At 34.8% G+C, this 19,581-nt stretch overlaps 4 protein-coding genes across 7 annotated transcripts in view; 2 read left to right on the top strand and 2 right to left on the bottom strand.

The window, feature by feature from the left end:
• Nucleotides 1–768, bottom strand: part of LOC133664592 (oocyte zinc finger protein XlCOF6-like) — a 225,970-nt gene extending 225,202 nt beyond the window's left edge. The window contains exon 1 of the mRNA XM_062069344.1: nucleotides 98–768. Within this exon, the coding sequence (XP_061925328.1) occupies nucleotides 98–221 (124 nt within the window). The 5' untranslated portion in view covers nucleotides 222–768. The remainder of the gene's footprint in view (nucleotides 1–97) is intronic.
• Nucleotides 1–19,581, top strand: part of LOC133664598 (oocyte zinc finger protein XlCOF6-like) — a 183,537-nt gene that overhangs the window by 24,213 nt on the left and 139,743 nt on the right. The window lies entirely within an intron of this gene.
• On the bottom strand, nucleotides 2,779–13,211 carry LOC133664662 (zinc finger and SCAN domain-containing protein 31-like). Its single transcript, XM_062069488.1, has 2 exons — nucleotides 12,731–13,211; nucleotides 2,779–4,981 (listed from the first exon to the last, which is right to left on the bottom strand). Exons 1-2 carry the CDS (start codon nucleotides 12,915–12,917, stop codon nucleotides 3,846–3,848), a joined length of 1,323 nt encoding a protein of 440 aa, XP_061925472.1. The 5' UTR covers nucleotides 12,918–13,211; the 3' UTR covers nucleotides 2,779–3,845.
• LOC133664624 (gastrula zinc finger protein XlCGF57.1-like) overlaps nucleotides 14,688–19,581 on the top strand; it is a 40,179-nt gene continuing 35,285 nt past the window's right edge. For all 3 annotated transcript variants that reach the window (XM_062069410.1, XM_062069413.1, XM_062069412.1), the window contains exon 1: nucleotides 14,688–15,226. In XM_062069410.1, coding sequence (XP_061925394.1) covers nucleotides 15,103–15,226 — 124 coding nt within the window. In that variant the 5' untranslated portion in view covers nucleotides 14,688–15,102. The remainder of the gene's footprint in view (nucleotides 15,227–19,581) is intronic.

Raw genomic sequence — 19,581 nt, 5'->3', positions numbered from 1 at the left:
CATCATCCCCACAAGACAAAGCATCTTCCTATTGAAGAAAAGTGTTAATAATGAAATATAACGTTAGTAAAGATGTGAGAGTAAGAAGTAAACAAACCTGTTCTGTGTAACACAACTTGATGTTTCTTGAAAACAGCGTCCATAAGTTGATGTTGTCGCTCCTTCTCCTCTTTTGTTGGACAAAGTTCCTCCTCATACTTTGCTATCGTTCTTTCGCACATTTTCACACAATCACAACACTTTACACTCACATTTGATCTCTACTTAGCGATGTGTTGATAACGTCCGCGTCTCTTTGTTAGCAGCTAACAAGCTAAGCTAACTAGCAAGCTAAGCTAGCACATAAAGTGCGCTCAGACTAATGTATCCGGATACAAACAATGACTAACAATGTTTCATCTACTACACGACATATATGCGTACATGTATGCACTAAATACAAATAGAGAAACAATAATGGCCAGTGGCCACGTTTAGGCCTTCTCTGTCAAACGCCATTTTGCTTTTTACTCCTTCGTCTTCTTTGGATTTCCAGCAGACTAGTAGAGCATCTTAGGCCTCCACAGCTTCTAAACGGGACTTCTTCGTCCTGTCCTATGGTCCATACTACATTCTACAGTACAGGAGGTCGCGCTAGCAACCTTTCAATGGACCACTTCCAAGTTGGCTTCGTCGTTCTTCTTTTTTTTCTGTTTAATGGCGGTTAGGGTACATGGAGGCACTAGGACCATGTAGAGGGCACTAGGACCGCGCTTTGTGGTCGCAGGAAGAGCAGCAGAAAGTTTCCCTGGAGAAAGAAATAGGTGAGTGACTAAGCTTTTTATTGTATTTGTATTTTGTATTTTATATATATATATATATATATATATATATATATATATATATATATATATATATATATATATATATATATATATATATATATATATATATATATATATATATATATATATATATATACAGTATATGTAGAAAATGGATGGATATATATATATATATATATATATATATATATATATATATATATATATATATATATATATATATATATATATATATATTTGTTTATTTTTATTTATTTATTTCTATTTTTTCACCACAGGCTGTGCTTCTAACATACTCATAATACGTTTTTCCTTTTGTTCTTCTTTTCTTTATTATCAATCAGAAGTGTCAACAGGACGTCCCCTGGCCCTAACACTCCATGAAGGATATTTACGGGCATTGACTTTCGTCTTATATGGACATTCACATGGACATTGTTAACATCCATTTATTGTCATTTAAATAACCTTTGGTTATTTAACCAAAAGTTAAATAACCTTTATTTAACCAGATAAGAAACCCATTGAGATCAAGATCTCTTTCACAAGGGTGACCTGGCCAAGAGGTCACCCATGTCACAGAGCAGTTTCAAAAAAGTATTACGTTGAGACATACATTTTAAAATACATAAAAGAGAACTTTCCTGTTTGGTCCTTGTGTGCCAGCTGTTTAATGGCAAATGTTTTTGAAGAAACTGCACATTTTCTGTTTTGCACATTTTACATTGATCAGGATTTATTTTATTTATGTATGACGTTTCGAGCAAGCGCTCTTTTTCACACTGCTGTGGCGGTGTGTGCGGACCTTTCTTTCTTTCTAGTTTTTGTAAGTGTTCCTTTATTGATCCAGCACCCATCCCAATTGGGATTTTAGATTTTTGTTCCCCCTCTGTTTTGCACATTTTGAAAATATAAATGTATGGTTGAAGAATACAACTTTCTTGTGATTATGGTATGAATAGGACTTACAGTAAGTGCAACAGTGGTCTAGTGGAGGTGTAAAGTTTATTTTTCTAAGCATTTTGGCATTTTTAAATCATTTTCTAAGCATTTATATAGAGGACACCCAAATTTTATAAGTGACACCAAAAATGTTCCGACCGCCCGCGAGATGTCCCTTATTTTAAAGTCTGGGTGTTGGCAACCCTATCAATCAATCAATCAATGTTTATTTATATAGCCCTAAATCACAAGTGTCTCAAAGGGCTGCACAAGCCACAACAACATCCTCGGTACAAAGCCCACATACGGGCAAGGAAAAACTCACCCCAGTGGGACGTCGATGTGAAGACTATGAGAAACCTTGGAGCGGACCGCATAATGGTTTGAAAAAGGCATTTGGACGCTGATGCACTTATTGAGTGATAAAAGTATTATAATATTTTAAGATTTCATTAAGTACGACCTGCAAATAGACAAAAAAATATATATAAAAGGTTTTCGTTCAAAATATTCTAAATACAGCATGTAATATTTTTCAAAAATATTTTCTAAACTTTCTGGGCTTTTGGTGGATGGACACAATATTACAGATTTGAAACTCTGAAATTAGACAAATATTTACTATTTCTTATTTGCTGTATTTTCTCTGGAACAAAACAAACAAACAAAAAATGCAAATAACTTGAAAGTTTCCATTCTTCCAAAGGCAAAGGAGTTCATAAAAAAAAAAAAAAAAAGAACAGAATTGACCACTTAAAATAATTTCAGGATGTTGTTTTGCAATTGAAGACAAAAATTGTTCTTTCTGTGATAGCGAAACAAAATAAACAGTTTATTTTATGAATGTATGCAAAGTAAATCTCTGTGGGATGATGTACAATATTGGCTTTTGCCTGACACTCCAAACTTGTTTTCTGATATTGAAATTGTTTTGGGGATGTTAAAAAAGAAAAAAAAATACGTACAAAATGTTTAAAACACAATAATGGATTTATTTTATTTTATCCACAAATGTAAGTTTGTAAAAACAAAACCATCCTTCCACAAACAATTCAGCCATTTTCTCTCACTTTTATATTGCATAAAGGTCTGGGGACATACATATAAAACAATCACAACACAATCATCATATTACAAAAGAGAGTAATTAAGATAATTAATACAAATGATTACAGAGACCCAACAAATGACACATAAAGTCACATTTTAAAACTGTATGAAAGACAACTGTTCAAATGATGTATAACGTAAAAAATCATGTTTCCTGAAGTGGTCATATGTATATCATATAAAGGTGCTAATCTATGGGATCATTAATAATTAGAAATACAAATATGTCACACATCAATATTTCAAACACCTATAAAAAAAACACTATTATGAAAAAGTCTAATATTGTATGATGAATATATATACACTTAAATTGTTTTAATGTATGTAAAATATGTCTTGTACTGTTTACTCTCACCTTTTCAGTCAAATTGTTCTGTTAAATTTTTAATAAAAGTACACAATGTTGCATATTAATGCATGTACTTGACTAAAAAAAAACAGTAATACAAAATATCTAATCTATAAATTTAGAAACATAATTACAATATTGTTACACAAACAACAATGTTACTGTTACACATAGTCATACATTTCAAAAGGAAATTATATTGTATAAAATGTATATACACTAAATATTAATTGAATGTAGCACATGTTTTGTACTGTTTTGGATTTACAGACCTTTTTAGTAAAATTGTTCTTCTTGTAATAGTTTATATCAATGTAAAAGTACACAATGTTGCATATTAATGCATGTAATGGACTGGGAAAAAAATGGGTGTATAAATATAGAAGCATGTTACAGCATTATTACTTAAACAACAATGTCACACATGTTATATGTGCTGATGTTGTTAGAAAGTCAAAATTAAAGTTGTGACAGTTTATTTCAAATCCTGCAGTTTCATTTGCTGCTGCTGTTCTCACCAGCACACTTGTGTTTCTTACACTGGTACTTAGAAGAGAATCTTTCACCACACACACTGCAACTCAACACTTTCTCTCCTGTGTGTGTTCTCATGTGTGCTACAAGGTTTGATTGGTCACAAAAGCTTCTGTTGCAGATTGAACAGGAATGTGATTTTTCACCCTCATGTGCACTTTCAAATTGTTACTTAGAACAAAACCTTTACCACAGATTGAACAAGCAAAAGGTTTTTCTCCGGTGTGTCTTCTTCTGTGTTTTACCAAAGATGAACTTTGTGCAAAACCTTTACCACAGATTGAACAAGAAAAAGGTTTTTCACCAGTGTGTGTTCTCATGTGTACTTTCAAATTGTGACTTTGTACATAACCTTTACCACAGAGTGAACAGATAAAAGGTTTTTCTCCGGTGTGTGTTCTCATGTGTACTTTCAAATTGCAACTAGTTACTAAACATTTTCCACATACTGAGCAAGGAAAAGGTTTTTCTCCAGTGTGTCTTCTCATGTGTCTTTTCAGAAGACTATGGTATTTAAAGGTTTTGTCACAGTGAGAACATTTGAAGTGAGTGTTGTCAGTGTGACATGTCTTATCATCTTTAGAGTCTTCATCATCAGTGTCAGGAGAGTGTGACGTTGTGTCCTCACTATCTGATAGTGGAGCTAAGAGCTTGTCTGCTTGTGATCCTCCACAGTGGTCTCCATCAGCTTCTGTTGTCATGTGTTGTGTTGAGCTGCTGCTTGGAGGCTCCGCCTCTCTCTTCTCCTCACTTTCACCTTTGACCTCATCATCTTCACTCTTCACAGGGACACCAGTCACTGGGAACTCCTCCAACCATTTAGGCTGACTGATGCCGTGTTCCTCCTCTTCCTCTTTAATGTGCAGCCGCTCTTGGTGCTCCTCTTCCTCTTTAAAGTAGGGGTTCAGTGGATCCTCCTTTTCCTCTTTAATATGAGGGGTCAGCGGGTTCTCTTGCTCCTTAAAGTGAGGGGTCAGTGGGTCCTCCTCTTCATTTTTGATGTGTAAGATCAGTGGGTCCTCCGCTTGACCTTTAATGTGAAGGGTAAGTTTACCACTACGGGTCTGTGGTGTCTCGTGTTCCTCTTTAATATGGGGGGGCTGTGGCTCCTCTCCTCCCTCCTTAATGTGTTGGGAATGTGGTACCTCTTCTTCCTCTTTAATGTGGTGGGGCTGTGGCTCTTCTTCCAGCTCATGAGGAAGATGTTCTTCTTCGACGTCTGCGGGACAGGAGAACACAAACATTCTTTAGAAAAGTCCAGCTTTGCTCAGTCACATGAGACATTGTCCTGCACCAACATATGATCTCACAATCTCATCAGTTTCCCCTCACAGCAGTCATGGTACTTCCACTTGGCACATGAAGAAGACCTTCAGGGGAATGCTTTCCCAGGCCAACGTCCAATCCACCTTATTCATATAAAAACATCCTAAAAGTCATTCCTGCAATCCATACTAGTGTGCTGTTCTCCCTCTGAATAAGTCATACACACAGAGGAAATAATGTACCACATGCCAGCCTCCACGCAGTAGTACTAGTGATGAGCTCCCCCTGCTGGTGGACAATAATTACAGACATTTTCACATTTATCTTCAGAGACATGTCTGCTCAAAAAATAGCATGAGCACAGTCAGCATGTTGGCCAAAAAAGATGACATCTGTTTTGCTTTCATTTAGGTAGTGTCACAACAGTTAAACTGGGAAGAAGTAATCAGATTACTGACTAATCCTTCAAAAGATAACTTGTTTACCTTATTAATAATAGTAATAATGGATTAGATTAATTTAGTGCGTTTCTAGACACTCAAATTGCGCTAGAGTGCGAACTGAGAAGGCATCATTCAATGTGGTAAGCTACATTTAATTATAATAATAATAATAATAATAATAATAATAATAATAATAATAATAATAATAATAATAATAATAACTACATGAAGCAATTCCTGAAAATTGTGTGTAAATGCTCCAATGCTGAAGTTGAACTGAAATGCTGGCAGAATGTAGTATGAATGTAAGAATAGGTTTAATGTTGGAATGGTTTGAATGTTGAAGAGTTGGAATTTCGGGAAAACCGGGAATTTTTGAAGCTCTTAAACCAACTTGGTTTTTTTGTCCGGACTCAGAGAAATGTTTTTACAGTGGAACGATTTAAATGGGTTGAACAATGTGAAAGGAGTCATTGCACTAAAGCAGGTTGGAAATAAGGTTAGAAAAAAACGGGAATTCCTGGAAATTTGTTGAATGTGGAAAAATGGTTGTTTGAATTTCCAGGATGAATGTGTTAAAGGTGGAATAGTTTGAAAAATGTGGGAATTGTGGACATTTGAAAAATGGATAATTCATTTTGAATGGGGAAAATGTCCCTAAAGACTGGGAATTTATTTTAATAAGTGTTGGAAGGGAGAACACAATTCCTGAACACACTGAATATTTTGAAGTTGGAACGGTTTCAATCAGATGAAAAATGTGGGAGTTGTGGAACTTTCATTGTATTCCTTTCAATGGTAATTTCATGGAATTTTTTTGAGAATTTTGGGGAAAGCGAGAATTTTTTTTAAAATACTAAAAAATTTGAATGTTCTGAATGATTTGAAATGGTTGGTGTTGGAATTTTTCAAATCGGTTGAGAAATGTTGAAGTCGTAACATTTTTAATTGAGAACTGGTATTATGGAATTCCTGGAATTTCGAGAAAACCGGGAATTTTTCCAGTTAAAAAAAAACGTTGTTTTCTGTCCTGATTAAGAGGAATGATTTGACGGTAGAACGGTTGAAGTGGCTTGAAAAATGTTGTCAACAGAAAAAAGGGTGAAAAAGGGTTTGAAATAAACGAGAATTCTTGGAATTTTTTTTTACTTGGAAAACTGATCATTTCAATTTCCAGAATTAGTGGAATATGTTGAAGGTGGAATGGTTTGAATTGTTTGAAAAATGGCTAATTTATTTTAAATGGGTAAAAATGTCCCGGAAAACGTAGAATTCTGTGAATTTTTGGAATTTGTCAAGGGAAAGCCTGTGATTACCGAATAGGCTGAACAGTTTGAAGTTGGAACGGTTTGAATCGGAAGAAAAATGTTGAGGTAGTGGAACTTTGAAAAATGTCCCATTTATTTCTATGAGAATTTCATGGAAATTTGGGTATTTTGGGAAAAGCGGAATTTTCTTTGAAAATGCTAAAAAAAATGTGACTGTTCTGAATGAGTGAATGGTTGGTGTTGGAAGTTTTCAAATCGGTTTGAGAAATGTTGAAGTAGCAACATTTTTTTGTTGGGAAATAATATAATGGAATTCCTGGAATTTCGGGAAAACTGGGAAATTTTCTAGAGAAAAAAACAACTTCGTTTTTTTGTCCTAATTAAGAGGAATGATTTTCCGGTGGAACGGTTGAAAAATGTGGTTGACAAAAAAAAGGGTGAAAAAAAGTGTTTGAAAAAACGGGAATTCTGGGTATTCCTGGAACTTGAAAAAAATGATAGTTTGAATGTCCAGGATTAGTGGAATATGTTCAAGGTGGAATTATTTGAATCGCTTGAAAAAAGTGGAAATGGTGGAAGTTTGAAAAACGGCCGACTCATTTTGAATGGGACAAATTACTAAGCACTTATTTCTTCTCATTTCAAGCTAGTTTAGCGGCTAGCTTAGCTCTTAGCTTGCCCGTCCTTTGTGTGTAACATGTTTAGCCTCGTTCTACAGTCCTTCAGTGATAATAATACTTGTAAGAAATGTAATGTATTTGCTGCAATGGAGGATGGTTGAACGTGTGATGTAAGTAGATTAATTCCTCTGGTCGGCCAACTGAACATCAAAAATACAAATCAGCGGTTAAAAATCTGGACGTTTGGGGTCTTTGTGAGTGGAAAATATTAAATTTTTACAATTTTGCAATACAAGAAGACCTGGCAATAATGTCCCATACTAAATTAGAGTTTTAAGGTTTGATGAACATGATGGCCGAGTAGTACAAAGTTTAGTTTCTACACAGTTTGGTGAATATATGTATGTAAGTAAAAATGCCTGCGATGAGGTGGCGACTTGTCCAGGGTGTACCCCACCTTCCGCCCAAATGCAGCTGAGATAGGCTCCAGCGACCCCGAAAGAGACAAGCGGTAGAAAATGGATGGATGGATGTAAGTAAAAATGCATCTGTTGTCTTATGTCAGTTTGGTTAAACTAAACTCCTATTTGTTAAAGCTTTATACAAGTTTAAAACGATTGCAGTGCTAATTTTTGTTAGCCTGTCAATGTGGTCGTCCATTGTATGTTAGCATTAAGCTAAAAAGCCAACCTTTATCTTTCATGGTTGTATTGTTTTTTTTAGGTTTACACCAAACTGTATTGTTGATTGAACATGATTGTTACATGTATGTGCAGGTCTTTTGCAGGCTCCTCAAACACACGGCGGAGAAAGCGTGGCGTCACTCCGGTGGGTGTACAGATGTGTCGAAGGTACGTAGACACAGAAAACTCCCCCGCAATGGTAATAAACCTCCTAGTCCTCTACATGTCATTACCACTAGTAACGTTGCTATGAAACACGGAACCGTGCCGTCCTTGAGGCGACCATTCGAAATAGCGACTAAACTACGAAGCTAAAGCTGGCAAGGAAAATCCATACACCCACAACACATCTCATCTGATTGTGTTGTTGTGAACGACATCATCCATGTAGGATTAATGTACAAACATTTTAGCCGTCGCATCTTGAGTCTCTCTCTCTCTTCTCTCTCTCTCTTCTCTCTCTCTCAACCCTAACCCTCTCAAACAGCCTCAAGTCGCCTCCACACTTCATGCTGAGAACAGCAACACAATTCCCCCTTCACAATAATAGGCCTGACTGGGCTAACAAAATAAAGGTTTTAAAAAAGCACCTCACACAAGCACAATGAACTTATTGATGCATTTACACAATTATTATACTTTGACCCAAAGTTCTGGTCAAAATTGTCCAAAGATGTATTTCACCAATAAATGTGAGAGATTCTGCACTTAATTTAAAAACAAGCCCACTCTTTAAAAAGGTAGTAAAATAAGTTTAAAAGGTAAAAATGGAACGAAACATAATTAAAACAAAAAAAGGTTAATGTCATTGTGTTTTATATTGCCATTGTTACTTAAATTATTTTTTGTACCATTATTTTACTTGTTGTGGTTTATTCGTTACTAAATAATATCTGGGGTTTTTTAAACTATATTTAAAGTTGAGTTTTGGTAGTAAAATAATTACTGGTGTTTTCAAATTAATGAATATTTTTTAAATTAATCGTGATTACAATATAAATCTAAATAATGGTGATTATTATTTTTGCCATAATGGTGCAGCCCTAACTGTACCCTTTTTAAACAACAGAAGGTGAAAAACACAATCTATTCTACATGTTTCATTAACTCAAGTTTATCTTCAACGCATCTAAAGGATATAAATATAATTCTAAGGTGTGTCTTTTTCCATCCATCCATCCATTTCCTACCTCTTGTCCCTTTTAGGGTCACAGGGGGGTGGAAGGCGGGGTACACACTGGAAAATTCCATAAAACATTTAAACTATTTTTAAAAATGTTATCCTGGTTAAAATGTATCCTCCAGTTTGTGGCTATTATAAGGCATATTTCCAGAGGATATGCATTTTTACAACATGTTTTAAAGAGATAGCATTTAAAAAATGACTTCTGGGTATATTATATTGATCACCTAATTCTTATTTAGGGGGCTTAGAGAGCGGAATAGAGGCGCTCCCATTGACTCCATTGTTAGAATTAGGATAGTTAAGATTTTGCTAACGTTTGTTTATGACTTAAAATGCATACAAAATAAAAACATATTATTGTCTTACATAACGATTGTGAATGATAGGCAAAATAAAAATAAAAATCAGATCCCCTTTCATAACTTTTCTACATCCTGTGACGGGCTGATGCTACGGAGCCCCTAAAGGGACATGGGAATTTTTTTTTTTTTAGACATGTATCTCGTGGCCACGAGAAAGTATCTCGTGGCCACGAGAAAGTATCTCGTGGCCACGAGAAACTTTCTCGTGGCCACGAGAAACTTTTTATAAAAAAAAAAAAAAAAAAAAAAAAATTTATTTATTTATTTTTTTTTTTAATAAAAAGTTTCTCGTGGCCACGAGAAACTTTCTCGTGGCCACGAGAAACTTTCTCGTGCGCACGAGAAACTTTCTCGTGGCCACGAGAAAGCATTGGATGCGTGCTGATGGTTTAGTGTGTGTTAAAATGGCAGTTTAGGAGTTAATATGGCTGTATTTCCAGATAGGACTTTCCCCCATGTGTGTTGTGGCAAAATGTGAATGCTTGATTAGTAGGTGTGAGACAAACACTTTATCTTCCTGGTTATTGTAACGCTACGTGTTTGACATTATTTAAGACTTTATCATGCCCGGGAAAGGACAGTTTTCCTCTTCTGTGGCTGTGGGGGGTGGGCGTGGCTTGCGGACCTGCAGTGAAGCGGAGTGTGTCAGTTAGTCCCATGTTGATGTGATCAAACTTCTTTCTTGCTTGGAAGATACACACACAATTGTAACTGTTATTTCTTCCTGCAAATAATAAATATGTACAACGTGTTTGGATGTATTCATTTATGTAAAATTGTCATTAAATGTAATATTGCCTGACAAAAAGTGATACGACGTACGTAATATTTTGATATTTACACATCGCATATTTACACACGCGCATCTGACTAGAATACCCTTATGTGCATTACATATATCAACATCAACTACCTACTGTACTGTTTACTTGTTGAAATACCCTTTTTAGAACAAATATCTACCCACATAATTTATATGTGTATATATAATATATATATATATGTGTATGTATGTATATGCATATATATATATATATATATATATATATATATATATATATATATATATATATATATATATATATATATATATATATATATATATATATATATATATATATATATATATATATATATATATATGCATATACATACATACACGTATATATATATATATATATATATATATATATATATATATATATATATATATATATATGCATATACATACATACACATATATATATATATGCATATATATATATATATATATATATATATATATATATATATATATATATATGCATATACATACATACACGTATATATATATATATATGCATATATATATATATATATATATATATATATATATATATATATATATATATATATATATATATATATATATATATGCATATATATATATATATACGTGTATGTATGTATATGCATATATATATATATATATATATATATATATATATATATATATATATATATATATATATATATGCATATATATATATATACGTGTATGTATGTATATGCATACATATATATATATATATATATATATATATATATATATATATATATATATATATATATATATATATATGCATATATATATATATACGTGTATGTATGTATATGCATATATATATATATATATATATATATATATATATATATATATATATATATATATATATATATATATATATACGTGTATGTATGTATATGCATATATATATATATATATATATATATATATATATATATATATATATATATATATATATATATATGCATATACATACATACACATATATATATATATTATATATACACATATAAATTATGTGGGTAGATATTTGTTCTAAAAAGGGTATTTCAACAAGTAAACAGTACAGTAGGTAGTTGATGTTGATATATGTAATGCACATAAGGGTATTCTAGTCAGATGCGCGTGTGTAAATATGCGATGTGTAAATATCAAAATATTACGTACGTCGTATCACTTTTTGTCAGACAATATTACATTTAATGACAATTTTACATAAATGAATACATCCAAACACGTTGTACATATTTATTATTTGCAGGAAGAAATAACAGTTACAATTGTGTGTGTATCTTCCAAGCAAGAAAGAAGTTTGATCACATCAACATCGGACTAACTGGCACACTGCGCTTCACTGCAGGTCCGCAAGCCACGCCCACCCCCCACAGCCACAGAAGAGGAAAACTGTTCTTTCCCGGGCATGATAAAGTCTTAAATAATGTCAAACACGTAGCGTTACAATAACCAGGAAGATAAAGTGTTTGTCTCACACCTACTAATCAAGCATTCACATTTTGCCACAACACACATGGGGGAAAGTCCTATCTGGAAATACAGCCATATTAACTCCTAAACTGCCATTTTAACACACACTAAACCATCAGCACGCATCCAATGCTTTCTCGTGGCCACGAGAAAGTTTCTCGTGGCCACGAGAAAGTTTCTCGTGGCCACGAGAAAGTTTCTCGTGGCCACGAGAAAGTTTCTCGTGGCCACGAGAAAGTATCTCGTGGCCACGAGAAAGTATCTCGTGGCCACGAGAAAGTTTCTCGTGGCCACGAGAAACTTTTTATAAAAAAAAAAAAAAAAAAAAAAAAATATTAATTTTTTTTTTTTTTTTTTTTTTTAATAAAAAGTTTCTCGTGGCCACGAGAAACTTTCTCGTGGCCACGAGATACTTTCTCGTGGCCACGAGATACTTTCTCGTGGCCACGAGATACATGTCTAAAAAAAAAAAAATTCCCATGTCCCTTTAGGGGCTCCGTATGATGCTGTGGTGAAAGTGAGAAAATAAATACATATCATGAAAATGCAAATTTCATAAAAATGGCTGGCAAACTTTTTAAAACCTGGTTAAAGATTGTTGGCGGTAAACCCAGAGAGGCATGTGTATGTTGTAAAATTATGTTACAATTTGATTTATTATTTGGGTTTAGGTGGCCCCGCCCCCGGCCCAGATCTGACTTGTTCCACCACTGGTCATTGTGATTATATTATATATTCCAAATGTAATTTTTTTGTTATTAATCAAGTATAAAGTTAGTAAAGATGTGAGAGTAAGAAGTAAACAAACCTGTTCTGTGTAACACAACTTGATGTTTCTTGAAAACAGCGTCCAGTAGTTGATTGTTCTCCTCTTTTTCTCTAGAAAGTTCCGCCTCGTATTCTGCTATCTTTCTTTCTAACACTACAAATATTTCTTCAGCGGCAGCAGTTAGTCGCTGATCCACCAACGCTCTCAACATTTGTAATGTAGACATTTTCACACAATCACAACACTTTACTCTCACACTTGATCTCTACTTAGCAATGTGTTGATAACTTCTGTGTCTTCTGTTAGCAGCTAACAAGCTAAGCTAACTAGCGAGCTAAGCTAACTAACAAGCAAATATAGCAGGAGGAGCGGCACAGTGCTTCTAGCGCATCGAGACGACTTTATCCTTGAATAAAGAATAAAATATGTATTTTATACGACGTAAATATTTCAAACTGGAGAACAAATAATACAAGACTGACTTATTAGCGTCTTGTTCACGTCTTTCTCAGTCGATGTGGTTTCACGACAGTTAGCACACTTGACGTTACAAGGCAGTACTGCTCTGTTCCGTTTACCCCGGAAGCTGGGATTGACGTCACAGCCAAGTGGACGAAGAGGCAGTGTCACGGGGGTTTGTAGGGGGACTATCTATCTATCTATCTATCTATCTATCTATCTATCTATCTATCTATCTATCTATCTATCTATCTATCTATCTATCTATCTATCTATCTATCTATCTATCTATCTATCTATCTATCTATCTATCTATCTATCTATCTATCTATCTATCTATCTATCTATCTATCTATCTATCTATCTATCTATCTATCTATCTATCTATCTATCTAAGTGTCAAAAAGTCAGATTTTTTTTCAAGTGTCAAAAATTTAGGATTGTTTCTAAGTGTCAAAAAGTCTGGATTTTTTCTCAATGTCAAAAATTTAGGATTGTTTCTAAGTGTCAAAAAATCAGGATTTTTTTTTGTAAGTGTCAAAAAGCGGGGATATTTTTTTGTCAAAAAGTCGGGATTTTTTTTGTCAAAAAGTCAGGATTGTATCTAAGTGTCAAAAAGTCGGGATAACATTTAGAAAAAATCCTGATTTTTTTGACACTTAGAACATTTTTTAGACTTTTTGAAACTTGGAAAAAAATCCAGAATTTTACACAATTAGAAAAAATCCCCATTTTTTGACACTTAGGAAAAATCCCAGTAATTTCAAAAACGGGGTCAAATATGCAAGCAGAATTTTGACAGAAGCATTTTGCTTCATTTTTGTGTATTTTTACGTGTTGTGTAGAAACCCTGAATTGCTCCGTCGTAAGAACATCAGACTTTCATTCTGATGTCTCCGGGATTCAAGTCCCTGTTCTGCTGACCAACAATAGGCTCCGAGATCGCCCTGCAAAAGTCTCCTTCTTGCCCTCAAAAGTCAGTATAATAAGTCCAGTACTGTTTTCAATAATGATAAATGAAGTGTTTAGTGAAGTGGAAGGGTTAGTGGAGGTGGCACTGTTTGTGATGATGGAGTGATGTGGAAGAGAGGTAGAAATACACATCATAGAGAAAAGAAGATTAAAAAATCAGTAAATAAAGTTCAATAATGGGGAAAAGCTTGGGGTGTAAGATTCTCTGTTGGGGAAACTAAAGTCATGAATTTCACAAAGAGGAAGGAAATACAATAGAAAAAGGGAAATACTGGGAAATAAGTTAGTGAAAGAGAAGGTTAGGTTAGTAGTGGAAGATATTTTAGGATTGCACTCAGAACACATACGTTATAAAACATTTAATAAACATTTAAAAAAAGACCGAGTTAAATAAAATAATATAGAGTCAGGTTCCATCTCCGCCCACACTTCATTTCAGTAGGTGGCAGTAATGCACACCACAAGGTTGCTTGTCAATCGCCATAAAACCGAAGAAGAAGAAGAATACCTCTATAAATTGGACATGCGCAGAAGCCAACTTGGAAGTGGTCCATTGAAAGGTTGCTAGCGCGACCTCCTGTACTGTAGAATGTAGTATGGACCATAGGACAGGACGAATAAGTCCCGTTAAGAAGCTGTGGAGGCCTAAGATGCTCTACTAGTCTGCTGGAAATCCAAAGAAGACGAAGGAGTAAAAAGCAAAATGACGTTTGACAGTGAAGACCTAAACGTGGCCACTGGCCATTGTTGTTTCTCTATTTGTATTTAGTACATACATGTACGCATATATGTCGTGTAGTAGATGAAACATTGTTAGTCATTGTTTGTATCCGGATACATTAGTCTGAGCGCACTTTATGTGCTAGCTTAGCTTGCTAGTTAGCTTAGCTTGTTAGCTGCTAACAAAGAGACGCGGACGTTATCAACACATCGCTAAGTAGAGATCAAATGTGAGTGTAAAGTGTTGTGATTGTGTGAAAATGTGCGAAAGAACGATAGCAAAGTATGAGGAGGAACTTTGTCCAACAAAAGAGGAGAAGGAGCGACAACATCAACTACAGGACGCTGTTTTCAAGAAACACCAAGTTGTGTTACACAGAACAGGTTTGTTTACTTTTTACTCTCACATCTTGACTAACTTTATATTTCATTATTAACACTTTTCTTCAATAGGAAGATGCTTTGTCTTGTGGGGATGATGCAATGCTTTGATTTAGATTTTTCATGAAAACGAGACAGTTTGAGGTTGATGTTCCTCTCAGTTTGTAACAATGTGTGATTGATTGATTGAAGGACTTATGAGAAGTTTGCATAGGAAAGGGTACAGTTTCATCACGGTACACATTCACTGCTACAAGAAAGCCCGAGATGGTTTCAGTTGAAATATTTGTTGACTTACACAGAACACAGTACTATGTAGAAAGTAGCATTTAAAGTACAGAAATACTGCTAGAAAATAAAATTTAAAAAGAAGTAAAAGGATTTGTCTATTCCCAGTTACGAGTAGCCACAACCTAAAATGTATTTTCAAAGCGGCTTTGAAGGAAGTAAGGGATTTAACACTCCTTTATGACTATTGATAGGAAGTTCCACATGTTGGTGGTATAGCAGGCAAACAAATTAAAACCGGTTTTGGAGTGAGATCTGGGTTGAATGTGATTTGTACAACTACCTCTGGTGTTATAATGGTCAATATATTTTGAAGTATCTTGACAGGTACATTGGTATTTTAGTGGTCCAACTGCAAGAAGATGTACTCTGTCGGCCACCAAGAGCCTCCCCACGTTAAGGAAATGGTTGGCGGATAAGTGAGCCCAAGATGGACGGTTGAGTAGAAGCCCAATCATTTTGTTTTGGGCTGTCTGGGGTTTGTTTTTCAGGGCTTTTAAGGCGTCACGGTACCAAACATGAACTCTGTAGTCAAAGTGGGGTTAAATGAGCGCTTGTGTTAGAGTCTTAAGTGTATTTCTAGCCACCAGCGGGGTGATCCTACCATGTAAGAACAGAATTTGTTGGTTGATTCTTTGACTACCTTGGTAGTAATTTTTTCACTGGAGAGATTAGTCTCTATGATGCAGCCAAGATAGGTGATCTCATTTTTGTTTGTTATAATATTGTCACCCACTTTGACTGTGAAGTTATTTACTTTTCTGAGGTTAGGAATTGACCCAAAGACCTGTGTACTTTCAAGTACCAGGGCGAGTATTAATTTGCCAGTTGGTCATTGAAAGCCTTGCTAGTCTAGGTCTTGAGGATTCTATTTTTGTTTGTTTTGTGGCCGTCAGCTTCGGTTCTATGTTCTTTATGGGTACAGAAAATGATGGAATGATCACTTAAGCCGCATACAGTAGTTCCACTTGTGGTGATCTTAGACTGGTCAGAAGTAACAACGAGGTCTATGAAGGTTTAGAAGGACTCACTCGCTGTGGTAGTTTGCTTAATGAGCTAAGTGAGGCAATGTTGGTGGCACAGCTTAGTGAAGGTTTTAAAAATTGGTGCATCCTTTCAGGACATATCTGTGTTCCAGTCCCCAAGAAGATGTAAACCTGTATCAACATGTTTACACAAAACTCACACACTCACCAAATACATTTTATACTGTAATGAAATCTAATAAGTTCACTTCCTGATTCTGACCTACATGCATCAATAAGTGAAAGTAGACATTTCTTTTCAGTAACCAAAGTAGTCAACACTTGATTTATTAAAAGAACATAACTGTGACTGACTTTTCTTCAGCGTGTCGTAGATGGTCTCCAATTCCTAAAGAGGAATTGTTGATGGAGATACTCTATAAAACACTACATAGTAAAACATGTTTTGGTAAAAGTTCCTTTTGGCCCAGCCAACAAAATGACCACAAAAAAGTATTTTGCATGATGACAAAAACATACTATTTAAGTGATTTTGGAATTATATTTTTTATTTCCATGATATTGAAGTTATGGTAATAACTTGTCAAAACAAGATGGCGGAGTAGAGCACGTCTGAAACTGAAGCTCCCCTGTACATGCTCTAAAAAACTCTAAGCTACTTGGATTTCTGCCATAACTTTTTCTTTTATGAACAACGATTTCCTTATTTTTTGCACACCCGTTATAAAAGTTTGATGAAAAAGGCAACAATGGAGTCAGGATCGTCCTCGTCTCAAACACCTGTCGTCACTGAGTCCTATCTTGAGACTTTACTCAGGAAATTTTTTAATGAGGCTGAGGATAGATCCCAAAAGCGATTTCAGCGATTGGAGGATCAACTTGGCTCAATTCAAGATACTTTATCCAAGCACGCTGCCGACATAGAATCTGTCCGCAATGAAGTGTCTTCCATTGAAACACGTGTCCAGAGCAATGAGGACGCTATGCTCAATTTCACCAGCAAGCTCACGAAGATTGAGAAAAAAATGATAGATCTCGAGGACAGAAGCAGGAGGGATAACATCAGAATAATCAATATTAAAGAAAGCGAAGAAGGAAATAACGCGCTATTGGAAAAATTATTTGATAATAGACTTCGTGGCTTCATTGAAAAGCACAAATTATTATCTGATTGTCAATATGGGTTCCGTCAAAATAGGTCAACTTCATTAGCTTTAAGTGATTTAATAGAAAACATTACTAATGGTATCGAGAAGAATACATTTGTTATAGGAATTTTTATTGACCTGCAAAAGGCTTTCGATACCATTGACCACCAGATTTTGGTAAATAAACTGGAAAACTATGGCATAAGGGGAGTGGCAGGGAAATGGCTGAAGAGCTACTTGAATGAGAGACAGCAGATTGTTCAGATCGACCAATACCAATCTACACTCATGAACATAACCTGTGGAGTCCCCCAGGGGTCCATACTAGGACCCACACTATTTATAATGTATATCAATGAAATATGTAAAATATCAACACTGCTGGAGTTCATCCTCTTTGCTGACGATACAACCATTACATGTGCAGGTGACGACATGAAGCAACTTCTGGCCTCTGTAACTGAGGAGATGATAAAGTTAAAAACTTGGTTTAATACCAACAAATTGTCTCTGAATGTAAAGAAGACCAAAATCATGCTCTTTAGCAATCGAAAAAGTAATATACCCATCAGGATTGTTATTGATGATACACCAATAGATTATGTTCAACAAAATTCATTCTTAGGAGTAGTAATAGATGAAAATATATCATGGAAGCCTCATATAAGTTACTTGAGGACAAAGGTTGCTAAATGTGTTGGAATGATGAGGAGATCATGTCATTTATTGAACACCAATGCTCTGCTGTTATTGTACCATTCATTTATTATGTCGTATTTAAATTATTGTGTTGAAGTCTGGGGAAATTGTTATAAATCCCATCTACAGCCTTTAGTCACTCTGCAGAAAAAGGCCATTAGGATTGTGTCCAATGTTCACTACAGACATCATTCAAAGCCACTATTCGTGGAGTTAAAGCAACTTAAACTGCATGATGTGATCAAATTTAAAACTGCTCAAATTATGTTTAGGGCATCCCAAAACTCTCTACCATCCAATATACAGAACCTATTCCAGGATAGAGATGCTCACCATAGGTACAGTCTAAGAGGAAACAACAAATTATATTTGCCTAAATTTAGAACAACTTTAAAGTCAATGTGCATTTCAGTGCGTGGAGTCAGTCTGTGGAACAGCTTAGGGGAAGAGTTAAAAACGTGTTCTAACATGATTCAATTTAAAAGACTGTTTAAAAAAGAAGTATGAGGAGGAAAGAGAGTGATGCCCTCATCACAGAGCGATGGGAGAGAGGTGTATGGTCAGAGAGTGTTTGGGCCTGTGTATGTGTGTGTGTGTGTGTGTGTGTGTGTGTGTGTGTGTGTGTGTGTGTGTGTGTTTGTCTCGTCTTGTCTTGTCTCAAAGTAACAGTGGTACTATTGTATTGTTAGTGTACAGGAGCTTTTCTTGTTTTTGTTTGTATAGTATTGTTCTTGTATTATATTGTTTATGTTAAATGTGGAATGAGTGAGAGGGGTTAGGATATTATAAGCATCTGCTTCATCCAACCCCTTTTCAAGCCTTGCATAAATGTCTCTGCCAAAATGTAAAAAAAAAAAATGTTTTGTTGTACTGTGCAGGTTTGAAATAAATACTTCAATTCAATTCAAAGATCATGGTTAAGTTTAGACATAAAGTTTATGTGTCATAGAATAAAATATTTACACATTTTGCATCAGAGTGTAAAGTTAAGAATGCCTCAATTAATGCTGCCTCGTACTTATAAAAACTTTTCAAATTGCCCCCCATCAAATTTCCTAGTCTATTTTTGTACTCACTTTTGAATCAATTTCAGTGGCTGGGACAAGAGGAGGTATTTCCTGCGTTTTTATTTGTTGTTTTGCTACACACTTTTAACACAACACACGAAAGAACACACATAATGTAATTGCGTTAACAGCGTCAGTCCAAAACTATTTATATTCTCTCTTTATCTTAT

Source organism: Entelurus aequoreus, linkage group LG14, assembly GCF_033978785.1.
Source record: "Entelurus aequoreus isolate RoL-2023_Sb linkage group LG14, RoL_Eaeq_v1.1, whole genome shotgun sequence".
Taxonomy (NCBI): domain Eukaryota; kingdom Metazoa; phylum Chordata; class Actinopteri; order Syngnathiformes; family Syngnathidae; genus Entelurus; species Entelurus aequoreus.
This window is presented reverse-complemented; position numbering and strand designations above follow the sequence as displayed.